Source organism: Metarhizium acridum, assembly GCF_019434415.1.
Source record: "Metarhizium acridum strain ARSEF 324 chromosome Unknown scaffold_29, whole genome shotgun sequence".
Classification (NCBI taxonomy): domain Eukaryota; kingdom Fungi; phylum Ascomycota; class Sordariomycetes; order Hypocreales; family Clavicipitaceae; genus Metarhizium; species Metarhizium acridum.
Genome location: NW_027094017.1, coordinates 1,898,089 through 1,923,019, shown reverse-complemented (window position 1 = coordinate 1,923,019; position 24,931 = coordinate 1,898,089). Strand labels below are relative to the sequence as shown.

General features: G+C 51.9%; 11 protein-coding genes across 12 annotated transcripts; 6 read left to right on the top strand and 5 right to left on the bottom strand.

Moving 5' to 3' along the window:
• The first annotated feature begins 57 nt into the window (after positions 1 to 57).
• VAS1 (valine--tRNA ligase) lies at positions 58 to 4,030 on the top strand. The gene is made up of 9 exons (XM_007809163.2): positions 58 to 320; positions 381 to 403; positions 470 to 560; positions 626 to 1,258; positions 1,311 to 2,327; positions 2,383 to 2,842; positions 2,897 to 2,930; positions 2,986 to 3,517; positions 3,585 to 4,030. Exons 1-9 carry the CDS (start codon positions 290 to 292, stop codon positions 3,989 to 3,991), a joined length of 3,228 nt encoding a protein of 1,075 aa, XP_007807354.2. The 5' UTR covers positions 58 to 289; the 3' UTR covers positions 3,992 to 4,030.
• Positions 4,031 to 4,173: 143 nt separating this feature from the next.
• On the bottom strand, positions 4,174 to 6,312 carry PRP28 (mRNA splicing protein prp28; the record flags this gene model as incomplete). The annotated part of the gene is made up of 1 exon (XM_007809164.1): positions 4,174 to 6,312. The coding sequence occupies one exon, from the start codon at positions 6,310 to 6,312 to the stop codon at positions 4,174 to 4,176; it is 2,139 nt and encodes a 712-aa protein (XP_007807355.1).
• A 402-nt stretch (positions 6,313 to 6,714) lies between these two features.
• MRPL25 (54S ribosomal protein L25, mitochondrial) lies at positions 6,715 to 7,338 on the top strand (the record flags this gene model as incomplete). The annotated part of the gene is made up of 3 exons (XM_066118357.1): positions 6,715 to 7,094; positions 7,165 to 7,225; positions 7,303 to 7,338. The coding sequence occupies 3 exons, from the start codon at positions 6,715 to 6,717 to the stop codon at positions 7,336 to 7,338; spliced, it is 477 nt and encodes a 158-aa protein (XP_065976961.1).
• A 472-nt stretch (positions 7,339 to 7,810) lies between these two features.
• Positions 7,811 to 8,359, top strand: DPH4 (Diphthamide biosynthesis protein 4; the record flags this gene model as incomplete). Its single annotated transcript, XM_007809166.2, has 1 exon — positions 7,811 to 8,359. The coding sequence occupies one exon, from the start codon at positions 7,811 to 7,813 to the stop codon at positions 8,357 to 8,359; it is 549 nt and encodes a 182-aa protein (XP_007807357.2).
• Positions 8,360 to 8,477: 118 nt separating this feature from the next.
• Positions 8,478 to 10,912, bottom strand: BMH1 (14-3-3 protein). 2 transcript variants are annotated; one of them, XM_007809167.2, is made up of 6 exons: positions 10,540 to 10,912; positions 9,858 to 9,935; positions 9,468 to 9,774; positions 9,132 to 9,373; positions 8,988 to 9,058; positions 8,478 to 8,931 (listed from the first exon to the last, which is right to left on the bottom strand). In XM_007809167.2, the coding sequence occupies exons 2-6, from the start codon at positions 9,916 to 9,918 to the stop codon at positions 8,803 to 8,805; spliced, it is 810 nt and encodes a 269-aa protein (XP_007807358.2). In that variant the 5' UTR covers positions 9,919 to 9,935; positions 10,540 to 10,912; the 3' UTR covers positions 8,478 to 8,802. The 2 variants fall into 2 exon arrangements, with proteins under 2 accessions (XP_007807358.2, XP_065976960.1); XM_066118356.1 differs by lacking the exon at positions 10,540 to 10,912 and having other exon boundaries at positions 9,468 to 9,874.
• A 1,822-nt stretch (positions 10,913 to 12,734) lies between these two features.
• On the top strand, positions 12,735 to 16,171 carry INH1 (ATPase inhibitor). The gene is made up of 2 exons (XM_066118355.1): positions 12,735 to 12,924; positions 13,060 to 16,171. The coding sequence occupies exons 1-2, from the start codon at positions 12,803 to 12,805 to the stop codon at positions 13,199 to 13,201; spliced, it is 264 nt and encodes an 87-aa protein (XP_065976958.1). The 5' UTR covers positions 12,735 to 12,802; the 3' UTR covers positions 13,202 to 16,171.
• On the bottom strand, positions 13,698 to 14,408 carry NSP1_2 (FG-nucleoporin nsp1; the record flags this gene model as incomplete). Its single annotated transcript, XM_007809169.2, has 2 exons — positions 13,698 to 13,886; positions 13,944 to 14,408. 2 exons carry the CDS (start codon positions 14,406 to 14,408, stop codon positions 13,698 to 13,700), a joined length of 654 nt encoding a protein of 217 aa, XP_007807360.2.
• On the bottom strand, positions 14,473 to 15,933 carry NSP1_1 (FG-nucleoporin nsp1; the record flags this gene model as incomplete). The annotated part of the gene is made up of 1 exon (XM_066118354.1): positions 14,473 to 15,933. The coding sequence occupies one exon, from the start codon at positions 15,931 to 15,933 to the stop codon at positions 14,473 to 14,475; it is 1,461 nt and encodes a 486-aa protein (XP_065976959.1).
• A 268-nt stretch (positions 16,172 to 16,439) lies between the features above and the next one.
• On the top strand, positions 16,440 to 18,602 carry J3458_004677 (uncharacterized protein). The gene is made up of 3 exons (XM_007809170.2): positions 16,440 to 16,789; positions 16,853 to 17,388; positions 17,444 to 18,602. The coding sequence occupies exons 1-3, from the start codon at positions 16,720 to 16,722 to the stop codon at positions 18,137 to 18,139; spliced, it is 1,302 nt and encodes a 433-aa protein (XP_007807361.1). The 5' UTR covers positions 16,440 to 16,719; the 3' UTR covers positions 18,140 to 18,602.
• Positions 18,161 to 20,481, bottom strand: GCD11 (eukaryotic translation initiation factor 2 subunit gamma). The gene is made up of 3 exons (XM_007809171.2): positions 19,751 to 20,481; positions 18,679 to 19,665; positions 18,161 to 18,602 (listed from the first exon to the last, which is right to left on the bottom strand). Exons 1-3 carry the CDS (start codon positions 20,269 to 20,271, stop codon positions 18,572 to 18,574), a joined length of 1,539 nt encoding a protein of 512 aa, XP_007807362.2. The 5' UTR covers positions 20,272 to 20,481; the 3' UTR covers positions 18,161 to 18,571.
• A 3,574-nt stretch (positions 20,482 to 24,055) lies between these two features.
• On the top strand, positions 24,056 to 24,519 carry J3458_004675 (uncharacterized protein; the record flags this gene model as incomplete). The annotated part of the gene is made up of 2 exons (XM_007809172.2): positions 24,056 to 24,068; positions 24,143 to 24,519. 2 exons carry the CDS (start codon positions 24,056 to 24,058, stop codon positions 24,517 to 24,519), a joined length of 390 nt encoding a protein of 129 aa, XP_007807363.2.
• Positions 24,520 to 24,931: the final 412 nt, after the last annotated feature.

The following is a 24,931-nucleotide window of genomic DNA, read 5'->3' as shown; positions in this document are numbered from 1 at the left end:
CCGCCACATTCTAGACCCCTCCTCATCCCACCTTGTCGAGATTGGTGGTGTCGTGGAGTGACTCAAAATTTCAAGAAACAACTGTGCTTGCACCGAGACTCGGGCATTGAGTCATCAGTGCCGCTATATATCCCTTGGGATCTAATTTTTCAGCTCGAAGACGTAGAAGCCCGAACATATCGGGCTTCCCGCAAAGTTTTTCAGTACGACGTTCAGATTAGCAGTTCGAGCACTTCGTGTGCGTTCTGTTTCCCCAAGACGACCCTTGACTACAACCGCACGTGCCGCCATGGCAAGCAACAGCACACGAGGAGGCCCCGGTAAGAAGTGTTTTAAAAGCACATGTACTTGCAAGGAACGTCAACTAATTCATCATGTAGTTGGGTCAAACGAGGGAGCCGAAGTACGAATTATTCACCCCACCATCGAATCGATCAGAGGAGCATAAAACCGAACTAATGTAACTCAGGTCCCCAAGCCAGCGGCGCAGACCACCGTTCCTGATATTGGAGCACCTCAGGCTGCTGATGGAGCTCCTAAAGAGAAATCGGAAAAGGATTGTAAGTCCTTATATGCCTAATCATCGCTGTGGTGGCCTATCGTTGCTAATGGCAACTTGATATAGTGGAAAAGGAGCGCAAGAAGGCCGAAAAGGCTGCCAAGCTAGAAGCCAAGAAGGCGAAGGCAGCTCAAATGGCCGCAAACGCCGCCAATAAGGAGAAGAAAGCTAAGGAGAAGAAGGCAGAGGAAGTTGTTCCTCCCTATGTCGAGGACACCCCTGCCGGCGAGAAGAAGCGCATTCGACCGTTTGAGGACCCCAATTTCAAGGCTTACGACCCTGTTGCTGTAGAATCGGCGTGGTACGACTGGTGGGAGAAAGAGGGCTTTTTCAAACCAGAGTTCACGCCCGATGGCAAGGTCAAGGAAGCTGGCAGCTTCGTTATCGTTCATCCGCCTCCGAACGTTACTGGATCATTGCACATGGGTCACGCACTAGGTGACTCGTTGCAGGATCTAATGATTCGATGGAACCGAATGAACGGAAAGACGACTCTGTGGCTCCCGGGATGTGACCACGCGGGTATCTCAACGCAGAGCGTTGTCGAAAAGATGCTCTGGAGGAAAGAGGGAAAGACTAGACACGATCTCGGCCGGACTAAGTTCGTTGATACTGTCTGGGAATGGAAGGAAGAGTACCACAAGCGCATCAACAAGGCCTTGACGCATATGGGTGGTTCATTTGACTGGAGCCGCGAGGGTATGTATTCTCGACAACTGGCTTCCTGGACTTCTTTGTTGACAACTCACAGCCTTTACCATGGATGCCAATCTTTCTGCTGCTGTCGCCGAGACTTTTTTCCGGCTGCATGAGGAGGGTATCATCTACAGAGCTAACCGACTTGTCAACTGGTGCACACATCTGAATACCGCACTCTCCAACCTGGAAGTCGATAACAAGGAACTCACCGGCCGGACTCTCCTTGATGTACCAGGCTACGAAAAAAAAGTTGAGTTTGGCGTCATCGTTCACTTCAAATACCCCATTGAGGGCTCAAACGAGACCGTTGAGGTGGCCACAACCCGTATTGAGACCATGCTTGGTGATACAGGAATTGCTGTCCACCCTAACGATGCCCGTTACAAGCACCTCGTGGGCAAGAATGCTGTACATCCTTTTATTCCTGGCCGAAAATTACCCATCGTCGCTGATGAGTATGTCGACATGGAGTTCGGAACTGGTGCCGTTAAATTGACCCCTGCTCATGACCCTAACGATTTTAACTTGGGACAAAAGCACAATCTTGAGTTTATCAACATTCTCACCGACGATGGTTTGATGAATGAGAATGCTGGTCCGTACAAGGGCCAGAAGCGTTTCGATGTCCGTTATTCTATTCAAGATGCTTTGAAGGAGAAGGGCTTGTACGTGGACAAGAAGGATAATGCAATGAAGGTGCCACTGTGTGAAAAGTCAAAGGATGTCATCGAGCCCCGAATGAAGCCTCAGTGGTGGGTTCGCATGAAGGAGCTCACTGGACCAGCTTTAGAAGTTGTCAGAGAGGGAAAGATCAAGATCAGACCAGACACTGCGGAGAGAAGCTACTTCAGGTGGCTTGAGGATATTCAGGATTGGTGTATTAGTAGACAACTTTGGTGGGGTCACCGATGCCCCGTCTACTTTGCCAATATTGAAGGCGTCGCCAAAGATACTGCAGATGACAAGCTTTGGTTCTCTGGACGAACTCGCGAGGAGGCGGAAAAGAAGGCTGCAGCCGCCCTGCCAGGCAAGAAGTTCAGCCTCGAACAGGATGAGGATGTTCTCGACAGTAAGAAGTTATATCGTTCCTTCATTTTATATTACATTACTAATATGAATCATAGCTTGGTTTTCCTCTGGGCTCTGGCCCTTCAGCACCCTGGGCTGGCCTAACAAGACACATGATTTAGAAACCTTGTACCCTACCACTGTCCTTGAGACTGGCTGGGATATTCTATTCTTCTGGATTGCCCGTATGATCACTTTGGGTTTAAAGATGACCGGAAAGATTCCATTCAGCGAGGTCTACTGCCACAGTCTTGTCCGTGACTCCGAGGGTCGAAAGATGAGCAAGAGTCTGGGTAATGTCATTGATCCTCTGGATGTTATCTCCGGTATCAAGCTGGAGGACCTGCACCAGAAGCTCTACCAAGGAAATCTTCATCCTAGCGAAGTTGAGAAGGCAACCAAGTACCAGAAAACTGCCTTCCCTGATGGTATTCCCCAGTGTGGCGCTGACGCTCTTCGTTTCACCATGATTAATGCCAGCACTGGTGGTGGTGATATCAATTTGGATGTCAAGGTGTAAGTGAATCCCTGATGCCAAATGTTCGGTGCTGAAATTTACCTGTTGTCCAGTATTCACGGATACCGCAAGTTCTGTAACAAGATTGTAAGTAATAATCAAATTAGCGACCTATGTCGGATATCGATTAACCTTTCTGAAGTTCCAAGCCACCAAGTATGTTCTAGGCAGCCTGCCTAAGGACTTTACCCCCGCCGCAGACGGCATTATTCGAGGCAAGACCTTGGCCGAGCGATGGATTCTTCACAAGATGAACAGTGCCGCTAGAGATTTGAACGTCGCAATTGCTGACAGAGAGTTCCAAAAATCTACCAACATCATCTACAAATACTGGTATGCAGAGCTTTGCGATGTCTACATTGAAAACTCAAAAGCCATCATCCGAGACGGCACCGAGGAAGAGCGCCAGTCTGCTCTTCAGACTCTGTACACCTCTTTGGAGTGGGCTTTGACGCTTATTCACCCGTTCATGCCTTACATCACAGAAGAGATGTGGCAGAGAATGCCCCGCCGACCTGGTGACAACACGAAGTCCATCATGGTTTCCAAGTATCCTCAGTATAGCCCTACACTAGATGACTCCGAGTCCGAGGCTGCGTATGAGCTCGTTCTGGCCGCTACAAAAGCAACCAGATCACTCATGTCGGAATACTCGCTCAAGGAGAACGCCCAAGGTGAGTTCCCATGTAGTGTGGCGGCCCCTCGTGTCCATTGATTGCTAATTAAAATTCGACGATGTAGTCTTTGTCCAAGCTTACAACGAGGCCACTTTGAAGACGTGCAACGCCGAAGTTGCATCAATCAAGTCCCTTAGCGGCAAGAGTGTCAAGACCATGCACGTAATCGGGCCTGATGCTCCCCGCCCTGCTGGATGCGTCGCTTACCCCGTTTCTACTTCTGTTGCCGTTTTCTTGCACGTCAAGGGCCGTGTTGATATGGATGCAGAGATATCCAAGGCCCAGAAGAAGCTAGAGAAGGCCAAGATGAGCATCCAGAAGCAGGAGAAGATTCTGTTGGACCCTGGCTACATAGAGAAGGTCTCTGCGGCTGTTCGTGAGGGAGACGAGCAGAGACTGGCAGATGCTAAACAGGAGGCGATCAGTTTTGAGGAGACTATCAAGCAATTTGAGCAGCTCAAACTAGAGTAAACATGGTAGACAATATACAATTGCTCTATTTTTTATTATCTTTTTTTATTATTGGCAAATTCACCTTCACCAAGAGACAACGACGACAACCACACAATCTCGCGGATTTTATTTTGACAGTTGCTCGTCCGCTAATACGATTCATGATACATTTGATATTCTACTTTCTATGAGTACACCCTTCACCAGCCGCCCTTGCCGGCTCCCCCACCACCTCCGCCTCCAGCAGCGGCGTCATCTTTCTCCCTCCTGGCACCACCCCGAACGGGCTTCGACTGCGCCGCCTCGTGCCTCTTCAACTCTTCGGGCACCTTCGAGATGGAGCTCTTGCTTAGCATCTGCCTCAAGTCGTACATGACATCAGCGTCCTCGTTGCCCAAGAACGTAATCGCCACACCACTCTTGCCCGCACGACCAGTACGACCAATACGGTGGGTGTAACTCTCGATACTGGTAGCCATGTTGAAGTTGACGACGAGCGAAACATCCGGCACATCAATACCACGACCAGCAAGATCCGTTGCGACGAGGACCTGAGTCGCACCTGAGCGCACCGAAGCAAGTGCAGCCTCTCGCTGCTCCTGTGTCTTGGAACCGTGCAGAGTAACGGTAGACCAGCCCATGGACTTGATGTCCCGCGCGACAGCGTCGCAGTTCCTCTTGATGTTGACAAAGACGATAATGGGCGGTGCAAACTCGTTCTTGGAAAGAATTTCCTGTAGCCTCTTCTTGCGGCGGTCTTCGCCGGATACAAACTCCACACGCTGCTCGACAGTGTCGACTGCTTCACCGGCGTTGCCTATGGTTGCGGTGGCGGGACGACGGAGGTACTTCTTGGCAATGCGTTCCACGAGCGGTGGCATAGTGGCCGTGTACATCATTGTCTGGCGGTACTTGTCCCTGCTCCCGAGATAGGACTTCATGAGCTGCGCATTTTCAGCGTCGTCCGTGTCGGGCTTCTCGTTGCTGACGGGCAGAGCGTCGAGGATCTTGTTGACGGACTCTTCGAAACCGAGGTCGATCATGCGATCGGCTTCATCCATGATTATGTAGCAGCACTGCGAGAGGACGAGCAGTCGTCTCTCGATACAGTCTACTAGACGGCCGGGCGTGGCGACAATGATTTCTGCGCCGTTTCGCAGCGCAAAGGCCTGCTCCTCGAGAGAGTGGCCACCGACGATGCTGACGCAGCGGAAGCCCAGGGGTTCAGCAAACTTTTTGGCTTCCGTCTCGATTTGCTGGACCAGTTCACGGGTTGGTGCGAGAATAAGAGCGTATGGTCCGTCGTTCTTGTTGACTTCGGTGAGGGGGGGGAGATCGGAGATGTACACGAGGAGGGGAAGAAGGAAGGCTGCTGTTTTACCGGAACCGGTGACGGCCACACCGATCAGATCGCGGGCTTGCAAGGCAATGGGGATGGCTGCTCTTTGAATAGGCGTGGGTTCCTTGTAGCCCACTCGGTCGACGATGTCGAGCAAACGTTGCGGTAGGCCGGACTCTTCCCAGCTGCGCATAGGATCGGGTATAGCACCGCCCTTTGTAGAGATGCCAAAGTCCTCTTTGAATATTCTCCAGTCTCGCTCCCGCATCTCCCCGAGTTTCTTCTCCGACCAATGACGCCCGAGACCTGTCCTCTCCGCTCTCTCCTTTGCTTTGGCTCGCGCACGGTAGAAGTCCTCCATGATGCCCTTGGCGCGCTCCTTGCCATGTTCGACGTCTCGCTCCTCGATCAATCTTGCTCGTTTACGGGCCCGTCTCTCGGCCTCCTCGTCGAATTCGCCGCCCAAGCCAGCAAGGGAACCGCCCCTGTTGACAGCCTGGTTCTTGTATATAGGATCGTTGTCTCTGGATGTGTCATCTTCCAGATCCCATTCAAAGTTGAACTTCTTCTCCGTCGTCCGCATACGCTTCTTTTTGGCAGAGAAGCTAGACTGCTGGTTGACTTCAGGGCCCAGATATCGAGACCTAAATAGCGTAGCTTCAATATCCTCGGCAGACTTTTTGTCCCCGTTTACTTTGTCGCTCTTCTTGCTGTCACCCTTTCGCTGGTTCATGGCTCGAGGCCCCGTGGGGGGTTGCGTTGGGCCATTTGGAGTCCTGTGTGCCGTGGATGATGATCCGTTTCGCGACTCCCATTTTCTCTCGTCTTCTCTTCGTTTTTGTGCTTCGTCCGCAGCTTTGCGTTTTTTCTCGTCCTCCTCTCTCTTGGCCTGCTCTGCCGCCATGCGCTCGCGCTGCGCTTTGGGGATGAAGCGCGGCTTTGCGGCCGCAGCATCTGCGGCCTTCCTTTGCCGGAGAATCTCCTCTATATCGAGAGGCATCGCTTTCTCTGTCTTGAGGTCTCTTCAGAGCATCAAAACTGCAACCTAGCAGCAACAGTGGAAGGAGTGTGAGTACAGACAGAAGGAGAATTGCCCACAACTGAACTCAGAGGCAAGTTAGGCAAGGCTGCCGGGCTTCCAGAGGTCCACATGCGGCAAGCTCAAATCTGGCCAATCAGATGCTGCAACTGGCGGGGTCTCCAGCGCGGACAGGGGTCTAGCAAAAGTCGCAGTGCAGCCTCGATACCGATACCTGTTTCGCTTGATGACTTCCACTGCTTCAGTCAATTCGAGCCCACAACCCATCCCGACCGTCCGCCGGCCGATCCAGCATCTTGTATCATATCGAAGAGGTGCTCCTGCTTGAGGCGTGTGAGCAGGATCACACCGTGACAAGACGCAATGGCTTCGGCAACAAAATATATCCAGCTAGCCAGGACGCTGCCCGAACCCCTACAGCGATTCTTTGCTCGATGGCCGCCGGCGTCAATCCAGTCCCCGGGCACTGCTCCAACCCAGTATCAGGAGCAGCGACCTGACCCATTCCGATTCTACAAGCACCCCGTTACAGGGAAATGGCACGGCCCGGTGTACTCACACCGCCGACAAGCACAGCTCGTACAATTAGCACGCGAGCACGGCGTCGAGGATCTGCTTCCCGAGACGACCAAGGGGACCGAATACCGACTCGCACACCGCGTCGAGCACGGTTTGAGAGTGAAGGGTACCGGTGTGGGACAAAAGGTCAAGGGTCACATTCACGAACGACACATGATTGCAAAGTATGTCGACTCTAACAAAACCTCAAGCCTGTGGGCTCCTTGCGGCAGTTATGCTAACGATAGTGTTCAGGATGGAAGAGAGAAGAAAGGCAATGCTAGAGATGCCCAAGCTGATCAAGGCTTGGAAGAGGGTACGTATAAAGGAAAAAAAAAAAAACCAAAAAGAACAAGCCGCTGTCCAAGTCTCATTTGCTAACCAGGTAAACAGGTGGGAAAGAGGAACTGGACCAAATGGCCCAAATAAACCAAACGGCCATGGCAGTGATGGATGTGCCGTTCTCGGGAGGCACTGTGTATACTCTTGTATATTTTATTGTATCACCAAAAGAAAATAAAAACTTCATACCCAGCATTGTATTCTTTAAACCCAGATGCGTGTATTGAATGTATCTACAAAGGAAATGATTCGATTGAAATTCTGCGCATCACAAAAGCTAATCGAAAACCCTAACTCTACACAAAAAGAATCAACACCTGCATATATGTATTTATACAGAGTTCAATACAACATGTAACATGATCTCCAAAACCACTACGACTCCCCATCACCAAATCACGTGACCAATCATGAAATTCACACCACCAAAGTCACCACTCCCGACATCAACCACCCTCTGGGGCAGAATAAAAAAGCCTCCGGAGTCCGGCATAACTTTAATTTCTGAAAAGAAAAGAAAAGAAAAGAAAAATCACACCCGCTCCGGGCTTCACCCAGAATGAGACCACCACACCCCCCTACACATTATGAGATCCTCAACCTCACGCCCTCCATCATCGACGACTCACCAGACGCCGCCAAACTCATAAAGAAAGCCTACCACAGAGCCTTGCTCCGCAATCATCCCGACAAAGCCACCACTCACGCGAAGACGCCACCGGGAGCACTATACTCCATAGACCAAATCACCACCGCATTCACGGTCCTCTCTGCCCCCCGGCAACGCACAGAGTACGACGCCAAACTCCGTCAGGCTCAGACGTTTTCTGGCTCCGCTGGACCGGATTCAGGACAGAGGTTTCAGACGGGTGTTGAGAATGTAGATTTGGACGATTTGCCGTACGACGAGGCCAGGGAGCGGTGGTACAGATCATGTCGGTGTGGGAATGTGAGGGGCTATTTGTTTGGGGAGAAAGATCTGTTAGAGGTCGAGGATGGGGGTGAGCTGATGGTGGGTTGTCAAGATTGTAGTTTGTGGCTACGGGTTCATTTTGCCGTGGTGGATGATGTTACACCTCTAGATGACGATCCAATAGACCAAAGTTGACAAACCCATCGTGGCAATTAGGCTTGTAGAGTGGCTCTCCAAGTGAACAGCTCCAAGTTCCCCGTCGTGGCTAGCAACGGTCGTGTCATGCAACAATCTATCACGGGCAATTTCAACGCAAGTGTTCGGGCGGCAAAGTTTGGACCCATTTGTTCCGTGTATTGAAAGCAATTTTAGTATTTTTTATTTGTCCAGACGATCGCAAGCATCAAGGGTCTAAAAGCAGAACTTCAAAGAAAGAATGCTCTCCTTTAGGCCTCAGTGCCAGCCCGTAGGGGCATATTCGACGTCTCCATCCATTGTATACGCACGTTTACCTAAAAGATGCCGAAGCTCTTGATCAAACACAAAAAAATAACGAGTCTTCCGTCCACTCCGTAGACACCAGCCCGCCGGATACCATAGTGATCAAAGCATTTATTTTGGCAACACAATCACCCATTTTATTCAGTGGCCTTTGTCTGCTCGGCGGCGGCAGGGGCCTCAGCAGCAGCACCAGACTCCTCCTTGGCAGGAGCATCGGCCTGGCCAGCGGCGCCGGAGGTTTCGGCCTCGGAAGAAGTCCACAAAGTCTACCAGGAGATGTTAGCTGGTGACTCCAGGCACTCGATAGAGTCTCTATACGTACCAAATTGTCACGCAGAAGCTGCATAATGAGAGTGGAGTCCTTGTAGCTCTCCTCACTCAAAGTGTCAAGTTCTGTTCCGAGTGGTTAGATATGTTTCGCATCGGATATGTCACGAGACAGATAGGATGGCTTTGGTCAACATACCAGCAATGGCATCATCAAAGGCCTGTTTGGCAAGATGGCAAGCCTGGTCGGGGGCATTCAAGATCTCGTAGTAGAAAACGGAGAAGTTGAGGGCAAGACCCAGGCGGATCGGGTGAGTGGGAGGGAGCTCCGTCTGAGCAATCTCAGTAGCAGCCTTGTAAGCCTCGAGGGACTTGTCGGCAGAGTCCTTGCGGCGGTCACCAATGGCGAACTCGGCGAGGTAACGGTGGTAGTCACCCTTCCTGTACGGTTTGAAAGGACAAAATTAGGCAAGGGCAAAAAAAAAAGTGTGTGCAATGGGCTGGCTAGTCCACATTGCAAGTACGTGGAACATACATTTTGTGGTAGAAGACCTTGGACTCGCCAGATTTGGCAGAGGGAATCAGGTGCTTGTCGAGGACATCAAGGATATCGTCGCAAATCTTGGCGAGCTCGGCCTCGATCTTCTGTCGGTACTCCTTGATGAGGGTGACCTGGGACGAGTTGCCCTTAGACTCTTCCTTCTGCTCAATAGAAGTGACTATCCTCCAGGAGGCACGGCGAGCACCAATGACGTTCTTGTAGGCGACGGACAGAAGGTTGCGCTCCTCGACAGTCAGGTCGCGGTCTTCAGAGGCGACAATCTTCATGTTCTCGACCATCTCTAGATGAAAGTTGACGAACAAGTCAGCGCAAAGCCATCCCCGTAGACAGTGGGTTAGTTGCGAGACAACAGGACCAACTAACCTTCGTATCGCTCAGCCTGCTCGGCGAGCTTGGCCAGGTAGACTGCATCTTCGTGACCCATTTTGATGGTGGTTTTGGCTAGTGCGTGAGCAATTACAAGTTAGCGCAAGCTCGTGATAGAAGCAATTTCGTAAGTAATAAAGTCGCGTGACTTGTTGCGGCCCAGCCCCGTCAGACCACGTCCGTTGACTCCGAGATTCGTGGAGGGCGGTCAGAGGCCATCGACAGTCTGGGCAGGCACCTGCTCGAAACGCTGCCAATCTCGAGGCCACGGCCAATTTGCACCATCAGACGGAGCCAAACGGGGACTCAATGTCTCGAAGCCGAGGAAGCCTTGTGGGCATTCGCGTCGGCTCTGCGTAAGCCAATTTCTCGTCTTTGGTGGGGTTCGACGAGACGACAGCAGGTTCGTTTGAGTCGAGCTGGCGCGTTTGAGCCTCCAATGGAATACGGCACCCATGTTCTCAGGGATGGAGAGTTTCGATGGCTCGTGCAGCGCAGCAACAGGGCTCGGCAGTTGTGGTGATGAGGCTGTAGGAACAGTGCATCACAAATCTCCTCACCCAAGGGAGCGGGCGTGGGAGGAGGCGCCATGACGACAGAGGGGAGGGAGGGGTGCGCCGTAGGGATGAAGCAGCAGAGAGGGACAGCACATTTCAGAATCGACAGGCGAGGCACGTACCGAATGTAGAAAGTTGGCAGTTGGACGAGAAAGTATTCCGGAGGGGGATCAGGAGGAGGGAGCTGAACAAGGGACGACAGCGTGGCCGCGAATGGATGTGGTTGTTGTTTGTTGGGAGTTTGGATTTGATGTTTGATGAGCGAAAAGCGTGGGATGTGATGGAAAGTGAGAAGGGGCTCGGGACGGAGGCCGGAACGCAGCAGCCAGCAGCCAGCAGCACAGGCAGGCGGGCAGTGGGAGGCAAAGTGCTTCGCCAGATCAGGTACCTGGCTATCGCGCTCCACACTATAATATACTATAGCATGCTAGTGTTTACTTTTTAGTGGGCAGATGTATTCTACCATAGACTGTACTAGCACCTAGCAGTTTTAACTACCAGCCAACGTGCGGCAGTAGCCAGCAGCCAACATTGAACCCTTGGGCCAACAGCCACCAGACAACCAACAACAGCCCGCCCGAGTTGCTCACCTGCGCAAAGTTGCCAGGCAGCCAGTGCCTTGAGTCCAGCCTGGTTCTGCGGAGTGCGGGGCCACCCAGCTCCGTCGCAGTGATTGACTTGGATCGCCACCCGCCCTGCCTTTGGTGTCTTCAAGCATCTGGAGCTGCCCTAGCGCTGATTCCAAGTGGGCTCTGGGCGGAGGACTGCACTTCTTTATGCTCAGGTTGCGCCTCAACCAGGTACTAGTTATTATATGACTTGCTCCTCTGCTCGGCTGTTAGTGACCAGTTGGTAGTAACCTGTTGCTCACTTCAACTTCAGCACACCCTCGAGCCCCAACCCGGCTGCGTCCCAAGTACTTGTCACCGGCAACAAGTGGGAGCAAGGTGCTACTTCAGAACATATCACCTCGGGCAGGCAAAGTACCTGATACCTCGTGCGTGGGGCATCTCTCACGTGTGTTCCGCGTGGCAAGCGGCTACCTTGTGTAGCAGATACAAGCACGAATGGCCTCACCGCGGTGCTGAGTGGCGACAGAGCTCAGTTGAGCAAATACCTACTAGGTACCTAATGTACCTAATGCAGGACCCAAGGCTCTCCTCCGAGAACAGCGACACGTCCCAAATGGTGCGGAGGGTCCGTCGTGATGACGCGAATAATCAGCGCCAATATAAGGCCAGAACATGTAGCCAATGCCGGCAGCCCTGCCTTGCTGAAAACGATTCCACGTCCCCTTTCGCTCGTATTTCGTAGGGTAAGTCTCTGCTGCCTTCCCAATGCCTTTAAGGGAAGTGGGGTCGAATGTTGACGCACGCCCACGGGACTCGAGGCGAGGGCTTACCCCTTCCCTTGTCCTTGATTCCGGCTAGTCTTTGATCGTCGTGAACGTCAAATAGTATTATCCGGTCGTCGTGGGCGCCTATAGTCATTTTCTGGAGTTCTCTGTTCTGCACAATAAGTTTGCTCTCAAGGTAAAGCCTCGGTTTCGCGGGCGCCACTTGCGTAACGACCCGGCGCTTCGTAACATTGGAATATCCATCACAACCCGCGCATCGTTTCAACGCTTTATCGCTCCACGGGTTCAATGCCGGTGTATTCATGCAGCCCGTTAATGGCATGTTGTTTTCTGCCTAGGAAAACGAAGAATTTCCAGCCCCTGTTCATGCGAATGGTCAAGCATTGTTATGCTGTGCGTCTCCCCCATAAAAGCACGGCGTACGGAGTACCGAGCAGCCAATGCCTAGGAGTTTATCTCTGGGCAGTAGATCTGATGCCCGCCAGAACGAACCGTGTCCACCGGAACTCGGCATTTCACTGGCTCTTTCCAGGGTTTTTCAATGTTTCTCCCGTTGTGAAAATTTCCTGCCTGGGCATCAAGGTGTGATGAACCCTGAACGTGTTGCTATTAGAGTTGCCATATTAGTAGCGTAGCTAGGACTGTGCATTTGAGTCATGCCATGACATAAGCAAAGGGAGCTGTAAACATAGATGAAGGTACAAAATAATGGCGCCTTGATTGATTGTTTTACATCAAGAGGCACGAATTGGATTCTGTTCGCTTGCATCCATTCGTCGTGAGTGGAAATTTGCGGATCAAGGAAGCAGCCTACCCACGATGTTGGAAAAATACATACTATTTCTGTGGGCCGTGGCACATTCACTGTGTACCCTACTATCGTCGAGCTCTGGCCACTCATGTGGCGCATAGCATCAGCCCATTCTCCGAGCTCCCCCAAAACCTCAATAATGCCCGCACGTCATACGTAAAAACATCACCACCACCATTACTCTGCCTCCCACACTCGCATCCCAATTGTGCCCATCATGCTCCGCACAACCTTTACCAAGACGGCCGCATTCCGTCCCCTCAGAGCTACCTTCACCACTACTGCTCGAGCCATGGGCGAGGGTGATACCGGCGCGCCTCCCAAGACCGGCGGCCCTGGGTGAGTTACTTTCTTCCGCTGCGAACCAGCTTCCCCCCTCCAGGAGGACCGCTGGGAAAGACAGCAGATCCCCTCTATGCAAACTGAAGTTTCTGGTTCCATTAACTGACCGGGGTGCAATTGGGCTACTTACAGTGACGCTTTCCAGCGCCGTGAGCGCGCCAGCGAGGACTGGGCCATCCGCCAGCGTGAGAAGGAGCGTCTCCTGGAGCTCAAGAAGAAGCTCGCTGAACAGCAGCAGCACCTTCAGCGCCTCTCTGACCACATGTTAGTCTGAAGTCCCCGCATTGATTCGTCTCCGAAATGCGTTATGCGACCTCGGAAATGCCATGGGTTGATACTGACAGAACATCTGCGCAGTGAGGAGATCACCCGCGATCAGGGTGGTGAGAAGAACTAAATATCGTCCCGGACGCCCGCTGGTAACGCCTCCTCCGTCGCGACTGTAGAAGCTTCAGACACCAAGGTTACGATTTCTTGCCGAAAGGTTGCATCTACTACATCCCAAGGAAAGGAAGAACTGAAAATCAATGTGGCAACAATTTTTTTTCATCATCAAAGACTTATGTGATTGTGCCACAGTCTAAGCTAGTGTACAAATACCTGCTAATCGTTGTAATTTTCGAGTATCGGGACAATGTTTCAGCTCTGTGTCTCCATTAAACTTACTCTCAAAAACATGTGATTGCCCGAAAAATGTCATCGACCTAATTGCCCTCCAGTACTCCGTTACATATATTCCAAAAGGCCATGTCAACCATTTGCCTACTCCCCTATCGGCGTCCGTAGTAAGAGCGGTAGAAGCCCTCGGCAGCATCGCTCTCTGGTCCAGTGTAGTGGTTGTTCAGGGAGCCGCTGGACTTTTGTGCAGCCGAAACCTTGGCCTGTAATGCCGATGCATTTGCATCAATCCATTGCAACTGCGTGAGATGGCCATTGAGAACCCGCACGATCTGGCTCAGCTGTGAAAGTTGTCTTAGCAGTGAGACACAAGACAAGGGAACTAAATGAATACTTACGGGATCTTCGGTCTTGGTCCCCTTGCTCAAAGTCCCAGAGATGTCGTTGATTTCCTTCACCATCTTTGAGAGATCTCTAGATTTCTCATCCAACTGTTGCGTTAGCTTTTCAGCCAGCTTATATGTGCGCTCACGCTCCTGATCAGGTCCCCCAAGCTGCTCTCCAGGACCAATTTGTTTGGCAAACATGTCCTGCACCTCTGACTCGTAGCGATTGAGCCACGCTTCTAGCTCCTCTTGCTGGCTTTCCACAGCGGCTAGCTGACGTTCAATTTCATGGCTGGCTCGTTCAGCTTCGAAAGTATCAAGGTAAAGCTTCTGAATCTTTTCGCCGTTATCAACCAAGCTGCGATCCCAGGTCGACACTGTGGTAGCTTGCTCCTTGAACTCTTTTTGATACTTAGTTAGGTCTGAAGCCCATCGAGTGACTATATCCTCCATGGTCTTGTTCTTCAGTCTAGCCATCTGCGAAGTTGGACCAGTTGTGGAAGCACCAAGGGCGCTGGTGGTGCCATTCTGCGTCGTGGGTTTAGGCTCCTCCTTGCTTGGCATTGTCCTTGTTACTTGCATCTGTCGCAGGTTTGGAGCCAAATAAGCCTCCAGCAGTTGAAGTGGGTGCCGCCGTCGGTGCTGCCATCGACGTGGCGGCTGCGGCCGTGGGCTGAGCAGGCGTTGATGCAGCAGCAGTTGAACCGAATAGAGAAGACGCAGGTTTGGTTGCAGCAGTAGAACCAGCCTGGCCGCCCCCGAACAGACCACCTGCCGTTGAGGTAACAGCTGGAGTTGCTGAAGAGGTCGTGGCAGTCGCCGGCTTGTTTCCGAATAACCCCCCTGTAGTACTACTAGCGGTTGCAGGCGTAGACGAAGATGTGGTGGCAGAGCTGGCGGCAGTTCCGCCAAAGAGATTGCTGCTGGTAGTTGTTGAAGCGGGAGCGGTTGAACCCACAGCATCAGCAGCTTTCGCACCGAACAATGAGCCTGCCGACCCTGTGGTAGCTGCGGCTGGTGCAGAGGTTGCCGAAGTAGATGGCGTGCTGCTGGCGGGGGCGCCAAACAAACCACCAGCAGGAGCTCCGGTTGTAGCTGTCGGTTTATTGCCAAAAAGACTTCCTGCAGAAGATCCGCCTCCAGATTGTGCGCCCGCGAAAAGTCCAGAAGTAGCCGGGGCGGCGGATGTTGAGGCTGACGAGGTGGTTGGCTGTGCAGCACTGCCAAAGAGTCCACCGGCAGCCATCCCGGTTGTAGATGCGGGCTTCGATGAATCAGTCGGGGGAGCTCCCGCTGGAGTAGTCGATGGCAGGGAAAACATAGGCTTGGCTGGTGTTGCCGCAGTGGCAGTAGTTGGGGTTGTAGTCAGCGTGTTCGAAGTAGGAGTTGCGCTGGCTTTGTCTCCGAACAAAGAGCTTCCGGAATTTGCGAACAAGCCAGACGAGGGCGCTGCAGCTGTCGTAGTCGTACTTTGAGACTGTCCACTGCTGGTCTGGGTGCCGAAGAGACCACTGCCAGACGATGAACCAAGGCCAGTAAACAAGGTACCAGAAGCTGGCTTGGAAGAGGAAGTGTTGGAGCCTCCAAGAGCGCCACTACCTCCTCCAAACAGCCCAGTAGATGCAGGGGCTGCTGATGTAGGCGTAGAGGAAGTATTGCTTGTTCCGCCAAAGAGACTGCCAGCCGCGGGGGTTGTGGAAGTTCCTCCAAACAGAGTCCCAGATGTTGGTGCTGATGCCGTGTTTGAAGACGAAGCTGCTCCCCCAAATAGACCGCCCGCTGGCTTCTGCGCGTCGCCCGCTGGTTTTTGACCGAACATAGATCCACCACTGTTTGTTGGAGTTGTGTTGTTGCCGGCGGTGCTACCTAGCGAGCCAAACGAGAAGGAAGGGGTGCTTCCAGATGAAGTGGCCCCAAAGAGGCCACCAGAAGCCGGTGCAGTAGTCGTCGCATTATTGGATGGCGCGCTCGATGAGCCCTGGGTTCCGAATGTGAACGACATGGTAGTTTTGGCTATCTGGAAGACGGATCGTTTCCTAGGGTGCGGGCGGACCTGCGAAGAAGGGCGGCGTGGACGACGGCAGAAGAAATCCTAAAGTCTCAAACACCACCATACCAAGTCCTATAGTGGAGGCTGGCTGACTCACTGCCGATACAGCCTGCCCAATGCTCGTCGCGATGTGGTTGGGATACAATCGTCGAGATAGCAAAAGCTTGCGCGGCAGAGTTCGAGGTTTGGCAGCTTTTTTATTTTTTGGCGATGTCCAGTTCCACGCGCCAGGCTGGACTGGCCGCGCCAAAACCCAGAGGCTTGGGCGCAGCCTTGAAGGTACGTGTACTCCACCCTGCACTGTCTCTATACTGTATCTGAAGTACATATGTACCTATGTACATACCTCTCTAAGCTCGAACAATGCTGTGCGACTATGCAGGCCTAATTAATGAGCCCCACGTGATAGAGCGACCTCGACGCCTCGAACGCCGACTCGTCGACTGTTCATATGAAACGTGACCAGATCCGAGAGGGAAACATTGGAAGCGATTATTCCACGGCGGATTATGCTGACCCAAGTGCATCACTGATCGCGTCGCAGCATGATTTGAGGCTGGAATTCGTAATACCGAGCGTCACGACCAAGAGGCCGTACTGGTCTGTCCACTTATGCCACATTGTCACACAACTGGTTGGGACTTTGTTCAGGGGCCGACACGACAGTAATTGTACGCTAAATTGCCGTCTCGATATTGATCACAAGCAGCAAGTCGTTGAATACCTCCCACTACAGTTATGGCGGCATCTGAGGGCCTGAAACCCCCTCCGGAGATGGGCAAGACTGACCCTGGGGCACATCAACTATGTATGCATTCTGCACCTCTGTGACTGCCAACGTATGCAGTAATATATGCTAACTGCTATGCAGCTGAGCCAGAGTCCTCAGATTCCGACGATCAGTTCACAGATGCTCAGTCCGGGACCGCAACACCACATGTAACTTCTCCCGTGCCGAAACCACGAGCTGAGAATGTCGATTCAAGTTCCTCTCCCGTCAAGGTTCCAGCCGCGGAGACAAAAGAGAAGATGGATGCCGATGCAAAATCAGAAGAAATTGCCCAGCAAGATGATCCTGAGACCGAAATACCGACCGAGGTATCTAAACAGGAAGTACCTGTTACCGTATTGGAGCCGGTTGACTCAGTTGATGCCCCGCAGCGCTTTTCAAGTACTGATGTCAAGCCGGACGTTGAGATTGCGGCGGGTGATGAACATGCTGAACATGGAGGCGACGAGAACGCGGACGAAGATGATGGGGACGGTTTCGGGGATGATTTCGAAGACTTCGAAGAAGGAGGACAGGATAATGATTTTGATGAGTTTGAGGACGGCTTTCAACAACCACAACCAACAGCAGCAGCTACACAAGCTCCGCCCACGGTTCAGCCATCCATACTACCATTTGTAAGAACAACACCCTTTCGCCCCTGATCAAATGCCTTCTAACAACGTCATGCAGTCGATACCCGATTTCGACGGCTTAGGGCCGGATGAAGTAATGTCGACAGCCGAGCCATGCTTGGACAGCGTGTTTCCCCCCGGGGAGCTAGGCTTCCCTCCTCCGCAGACACTCCCCCAAGAGTCATCCATATTCCTCACTCCAAGATCGGCCTCACTCTGGTCTCAGCTGGTCGCTCCTCCCCCTCTTGCGCCACCTGACTGGATTCGGTCTCGCACTCGCCGTCTCTTCCTCGTTTCACTAGGTGTGCCTGTAGATTTGGATGAAATTCTTCCAGCATCCAAGCAGAAGAAGCTGGTTCTTCCTTCTCTCAATATACGGGCCACGTCACCTAGGAGGTCGAGCGATTCAAGGTCCGCATCCAGGTTACAACAGAGCGAAGGAAACGCTTCATCAACATCAGTAGATACGGAGGGCAAGCCCAGGGGCTCCAAAAAGAGGAAAGGACCGCCTCCCCAGCCCGAGCTGGATTTGGTTGCCGCCCGATACCTCTGCATGACGACGGACGAGGCACTGGATGGCATGACGAATGAAGAATTAAAGGCGCATGTTTCTAAACTAGAAGCCATGCAAGGAACAGCCAACGAAATCCTGGAATACTGGAAGAAACGAACAGACGAGAAGATAGGCGATAGGGAAGCGTTTGAAGGCGTTATAGAAAACTTGGTCAAGCATGCACGGAAAGTGAGGAAATAATACAAGAGACGACAAACAAATAATGTCCAATTTTTTTCTTCTCAAGTTCGATTTTGGTCTAGGTGTTTTGTGTATGTCCTCGTCTTATACGAATTGTTGCAAATAAGGATTTCGGATCCCATGATGCACCCTACAGCACACAGTCGCGGCTGGCTTATGAGCAACATGGGGGCTACTAATTCAGTAGACGCCAGGGATACGCCATGCGCTGCTGCTGCCACTGTCAACTCTCCTTCTGCGCCGTCGTCCTCTTCTGAGTTTCCAGCAAACCATTTTGTACCCAGCCCCATTTTGCGCCCAGCCATCTCTGGTATTAACAACAAACTGGGGATACAGGCGTTCGAGGCGCTTGTCACTGTAAACACTTTTTCTAGCAACCGACCTCTGTGGCATATTACGCTCCTCATCCCGTCATAACCGTACATTTGTGAATTAGGAGGTGCTAGGCTCCAGAGTGACACCACTATTGGCTGAGGGTTAGATTCTCTACATGTCTTTAAAGAGCAAAGGTAGCAGTATAAGAATGAAGCAAGACTTACGCAGTAATGGTAGCCCATCCGATCAGACGCCAGTGCTTTTCGATACGTCGGCTGAGTGCCACCTTTTCGCCAATATTGGTGCAAGCAGGGCTGACGAGGACAAGCTTGGCTGCATCGTTCTTGATGGCAGCGACCTTGGCACCGGTGGAGGTGGAACCGATGTTGACCATGATGAACTCGTTTTGAGCGAGTTTGGCGACCTTGGCCTGCTTGCCGTCGGCGGTCCGAACACCGAGCAGACGACGCAGCAGGTAGAAGTTGACCTCGATTTCACTGTAGATCTCGGGGAGTCTGCCCTTGAGACCGAGGACGAAACCGACGAGACGATCAGCTCGGCAGAGGGTAGGGTCGATGCGGGTACCGACACCAATAAGACCGCCGGGAACGGCGTACTTGAGGTCGTTAGCCTCGGAGTTGAGCGAGACGACGCGGGAGAAGATGGGTGTGCACTTGAGGGCACCACTGTCGTCACGGGAGACGATTCCCGGTCGAATTTCAATCTCGTCGCCCAGCTTGACGACGCCGTGCAGAATGGACCCACCGGCGACACCACCCTTGAGGTCGTCAATCTCAGCACCAGGCTTGTTGACATCAAATGATCGAATGACAATCATGTGGGGGTCCATGGTGAAGTCTCTGGGAGGGACCGGGATGGTGTTGACAATGGCCTCGTTGACGGCATCAATGTTGAACTTGAGCTGGGCGGAGATGGGGATGACGGGTGACTTGCCAGCAACGGTTCCTCGGATAAATTTGAGGATAGATTCATATTGCTGCTGGGCGGCTTCTTCTCTCATCAGATCGACCTTGTTTTGTAGGATAATAATCTTGTCCAGTTTCATAATCTCAATGGCAGCCAAATGCTCCGAAGTCTGTGGCTGAGGGCAAGATTCGTTGCCAGCAATCAAGAGAAGGGCAGCGTCCATGACGGCAGCACCCGACAACATGGTGCTCATGAGAATATCGTGGCCAGGGCAGTCAACGAATCTGGTTGATGAGAAGATGCTTGATTAGCCTCACTATAATCTCCGGGCCATTGAGATGAGGGATACAAAAGGAGGGGAGCACATACGAGACGTGTCTCAATAATCTGTAGGTACCACTGCATCCGTCTCGCTCGCAAGGAGGATCGACCTCCTTCTCGCTCTTGTAGCTTCGGTAGCATCCTGGCCGAGGGCACTCGGAGTTGTCACACTTGTAAATCTTGGCGTTGGCGTAGCCCAGCTTGATGGTAATATTTCGGATCAGTTCGTTCTTGAAACGGACAGTCTGGACGCCAGAGATGGCCTTGACCACAGTAGACTTTCCGTGGGCGACGTGGCCGATGGTACCAATGTTGATGGTGGCTTGACGCGCAATAATTTCAGGAGTCAGAGGCGTGAGGCTGGATACATCGAGATCTTTGGGATCGGTTTGCGGCGGCAGCGGGGGTCTCTGCACAGCAGGCTCAGGAGCGACGGCGGCGGGCTTCTTGAGCGCAGACTTGCGAGGCTTCTCATCCAAGCCATCGCCAACCTCGTTGTGCTGGTCGATGGAGTCGCCGGAGTCAGACTCGGAGTCAATGTCGTCGTACTTGGGGTCCCCGTTCGACATGGTGGGCAGGGTTTTGGCGGGGCAGAAATAAATCGTCGCTTTTGCAGGTTTCCTTGCGGTTTTGAATTCGGTCTCGGCCACACGGTACAGGAGCGTTGGTGGATATAGAGTCGCTGAGTCCGGAAAATTGGAGTTCACTGAGTGCCTCGACAAGTTTCACGCAGAAGAATCGCCACTTTTCGTTGCTGCGCGAAGCTCACGAAATCTTGGGGTTTTAGCCTTGAAGCAGTCAAAATTCCTCGTGTGCAGTCATTGCGAGAGAGATGACTCTACGCTAGTCCCTTTAGGGCCTGATATGCTGATAACGACCCAATGCCCCTCCCCGGTTGAAAGTCGGTTGCTTGCCCCTCTGACCTCGGACACAGGCAGTTTTCACGAGCAAGTCTTCAATGTTGCCACAACCAGAGGGACGTGAAGACATGATATTAGGTGCGGGCTACTATCATTTCATGTACCGCCACCACAACCACGTTGCTATCGCCTGAAAGACGAGGCCAACTGTGACTAATCCTGAATATTGATGGCTTTGGACCAAGTAGAGACTGCCACCCATATTACTCATCCATGTCGAGAGTGCTCGATAGAGTAGCACGGGCACTGAGTCGAGCTGCCATAGACTTGCATCTGTGTTTATTGCTCGTCACTAATGGCATGATCTAGCGGCTGTGTTGATTGAATTACTACGAAAAAAAAATATATAAAAAAATAAAAAATTGTACTATCTTGAACAGTATACCTCCACTGGGTATAGAGTTTGTCCAGGTTTTGTTACACCTCCGAGCAACCATCCCAGTTTCACTCCCAAACCTTCTCAGCTACATCATCATCATCACGGAACTCTTAAAAATAGCTTCAAACCCACCAAGTCCCAAAGTTCTGTTCCTTGAGATGTAAGTGATGCTACCAATGCCATAATTTTGTCCTCCATTGTACATCGTCAAGTTCAGGTCTTGCCTACGTTGACCAGTGGCCATCTGACAGTTCTTAGCCCAGCTTGTGATGGTGTATTCTGGAGTGGTCATACCCACGTTATCACATAGTGAATTATCTTGGGAGAGCATCATGACCGACAAATTTTCCATTGACTCAAATTTTAGAGCTGTAGGGGTGGATAAGGCTTACAACCTCGAGGTCTAGTTTTGCCAGCGGACCGGCACCTTGTTTCGGAGACGCGTCTTGTTTACACAAATGTCACAATGGAGAGTGTTTATCTCCAAATAGTTTAGAATTTTGTTAAAATGATGCAAAAATTGAGCATGCTGCGATGCGGTGGTGATTCGGAGAAGGGCGCGGCGCGGGATTGTGAGACCCTTGGACTCTATATCAACAGCACACATAGATCAGCAAATTATCAAAGTAAGTATTCATGCTTGAGCCTTGGGCTGCTGTTCGTATAAAAGAATTAGACTCTTCAATACTTGGTGAAATTGCAGCCTTCATATCAGGTTATTTTTACAAGGTGGTGGCCATGCGACTCAGAACGGCGGAATAGCTAGTTGGCAGATGGAAGCATGGCAAAAAGTCAAGCTCACTGTCACACAATGGGATGACAAATATGATGTCGACTCCACTGATGCTGGAATAACAAAAAAGTATCAGATCCGGAGCTCTCCGCAGAAGGATGCACAACATGCAATAGAGCATGGTACCTGGCAGAACTACATCAGTTCCATTAGTTTTAAGAAACAGCCACAGGTTGGCACATTGAAGCCGACGTTCCATTAACCAATGATACAAAGATGGCGTGCCGAATCAAGAAGCACCACTCTGAACGCTGGTGCTGAACCTGACCGAGGCCCGGGCGGCAAGATCCAAGTCGGTGGGCAAAATAGTACATGTTTTGTGAGTATGTGAGGCTGGTCTGGTCCTTTCGGCGGTTTTGCGACGGGAGGATCAGACATGCAGCGGATGAACTTTGACAACATGCATGGGGGCCAAAAGTCGATGATGATTGACGGAATGGGTCCGTGAGACCGATACTTTTGCCATCCGGTCTGTACTTGGCAGCGTCTCAGCCAACATGGTCGGAATATATTGGCCGACAATGGCAATGGTCCAGTATGCCTTCGCAAGCTTGAGCCAACATGACATATTTTAGTATCCTGTCGTAAAACAGGCGCCTGCAAGGGTCAACTGGTACCTTGGTCGTCAAGACTCAAGACTCAAGACAAATGCTTTCGTGACTGGCACTGTCGAACAAGACACAGCAGCAAGCAAATGGATTAAAAAATAAGGCGAGTGCGACGAAGAACTGGTGGCCGTGGCTGGCCATGCCATCTATGCAAAGTCTATGCCGGAGCATTGAAGCGACAGGTTGACGACTTTCATGTGGGATCAGGCCTAGTCCATTTGCAGCGAATCCTGACGCGCGCATTGCCGCCCAGGTCCTGCAAGCCTGAGCACGGAGGCCGGCATTAAGCCAGCTTGTCACGCCAGATAGCCATCTAATTGGCTGAACGGATGTGAAGATTCACATAGCTCCCCTGTGGTCCACTAAGCGGCCGCTTTCCACGACCTAGTCCAGAGCGGAAGCCAGCCAATCACGACGTCGATGCGTCAACAAGGTCAACCACGACGTCTTGGCTCGCCGCTCTTCCATGCCTTCACCCCCAGAGCGGCACCATCATCAATTGACGCATCGGAGGCCAGCCTCGTCAAGAGCTCAAGGACCGATGGCTCAATGGTCCTTGGACAGCCGCCAGATGCCCTGCAAACAACCTAGCCGCCAGCAACCATGTCGCAGGTCCAAGGTTGGACCAACCACGTCGTCGTCCGCCATGTCGACCGTATTCACATCCCACATCAACACCGCGAGCCGGCTGTCCCATGCAGCATGCTGGTCAAAGCTTGTCCATCCTACCAAGGTGGAATGTGAGCACTTTGTTTCCTGCCAGTCGATGCAGCACCTAGGTAACTAGTTGGTGATGGATTTGCATGCCGTCCCGCTAGCCCCCTCCTTCGATGCTCCGTGTACTCCAGACCAATGCGGGAACACAAACACCATGTTATTTCAGAGGACTTACAAATGAGAACTTGGCCCTCTCTCGAAATCAGCATACACGAGTTTGGTCTTTTTTTTTTTCCCTCTTTAGAGATCTTAAATTTGCCCGTCATCACTGACTGCTGGCTTCTGTCTAGTTCTCCAAAGATCTATAGTGTAAGTCGTGTCTCTTGTTGTCTCATCACCGCGCATGTCGATTCTCGCCCTTTTCCATCACCACTATCGGAAGTCTAAGATTTGCCAACTACTGCCCAAGAAGGCTTCTACAACACTGTTTGACGCCACTTTCCGTTTGGTCAGGTGTCGGCGTCTTTCAAATCAAGCCATCTACCTAGTCCGACCAATGCGTCGTCCGCCTATCGCATCCCGTATTCTCTATCCGCCAACTTTCATGCATGATAGTCTCATTCACACTTCACTTGTTCCTTGTCTCCACCCGTCGTTCTCCGTCGGTGTCTGTGGCACATGAAACGGGCTGTTATTGAATGGACTAGGTTGCACTCTGGAACCTTAGCCGCCGCTCTCAAAACCGATGTGCTCCCTCACCGGCACCATGCCGATGACCCTCTTCTGTTCCTCGTTAGCTGGTCTCGCCGTCCCTTTTCAACCCTCTTCTCACTCGTGATTTCTTCTCGTTCTTCATCTGGGCTCTGCTTGCAGCTGGTTTGAAAGCTCTGTCCACTTCCTATACATAAATTCCATACGAAGGCATTTGTCCTGTCTTTTTTGTCTCACACTGGCCCGTCGTTTTTGCGCTCCATCCATATACAATAAGACTGCACAATGGCGGGAAAAGGTCCGTCGTCTAGTGATATGACTGTTCAATTAATACACCCCGAAAAACTCGACTGACGTGGCTGTAATGTACAGGCTCTGACGAGAAGAGGCGGCCAGCCGCGTTGAATCTGACCCCCAAGCGGTCAAACTCTTCAAATTCCTCATCTACAAATAACTCACTCAAGATTCCCCGAACACCTCGCTTTGCTGAAGCAACTTCTGTACACTCGCCTGTCGATATGAAGAAGTCGCCCTTTGCCGACCCCGAGCAGCCTACCGAGGGCACCTCACAACCTGGCGATGTTGGCTTTGGCTATATCGGCAGCAACCATGAGTCCGCAACAGGTCCCAAGTCTCCTCTCAAAAGCGCCATGAAGGTGCCAGGAACTCCTGCGAGACAGCTCGCAAACCCCCTCAGCCCGACCTTTCGAGAGGAGGAAATGCTCGAAAAGCGGGAGGACGTCTACTGACAAGGAGCAAGTCAAGGACATTGTAAGTCCATGCTGGGAATCTGTTTTCGTTTTCGATCAAACTTCTAACATCATGGCTACAGAAAATCAAGACTCGTGTTCGTATGGCCAAGTTTGCTCTCCGAGGTGTCAACTTCAGCTGTTCCTTGATCATCTTGTCCATGCTGTCGGCCTCTTTTGCCATCTTCAACTCTACAAAGTCTCTGGCCGCTGCCAGCAAGTTTACGCCATGGGCCCCCAACACCCAGCAGACAGCCTGGCCACAAAAGCTGACTCTTGCCATGGCATGTGTCTCGCTATTCGCCTGTATCCTCGTCTTCGTCGCATACTGCCGAGGAGGCCACAAACGAGCGACCAAGGTCAACACATACTACACCATGTTTGCAATTGGCTGGGTGAGTTTCTAAATCTT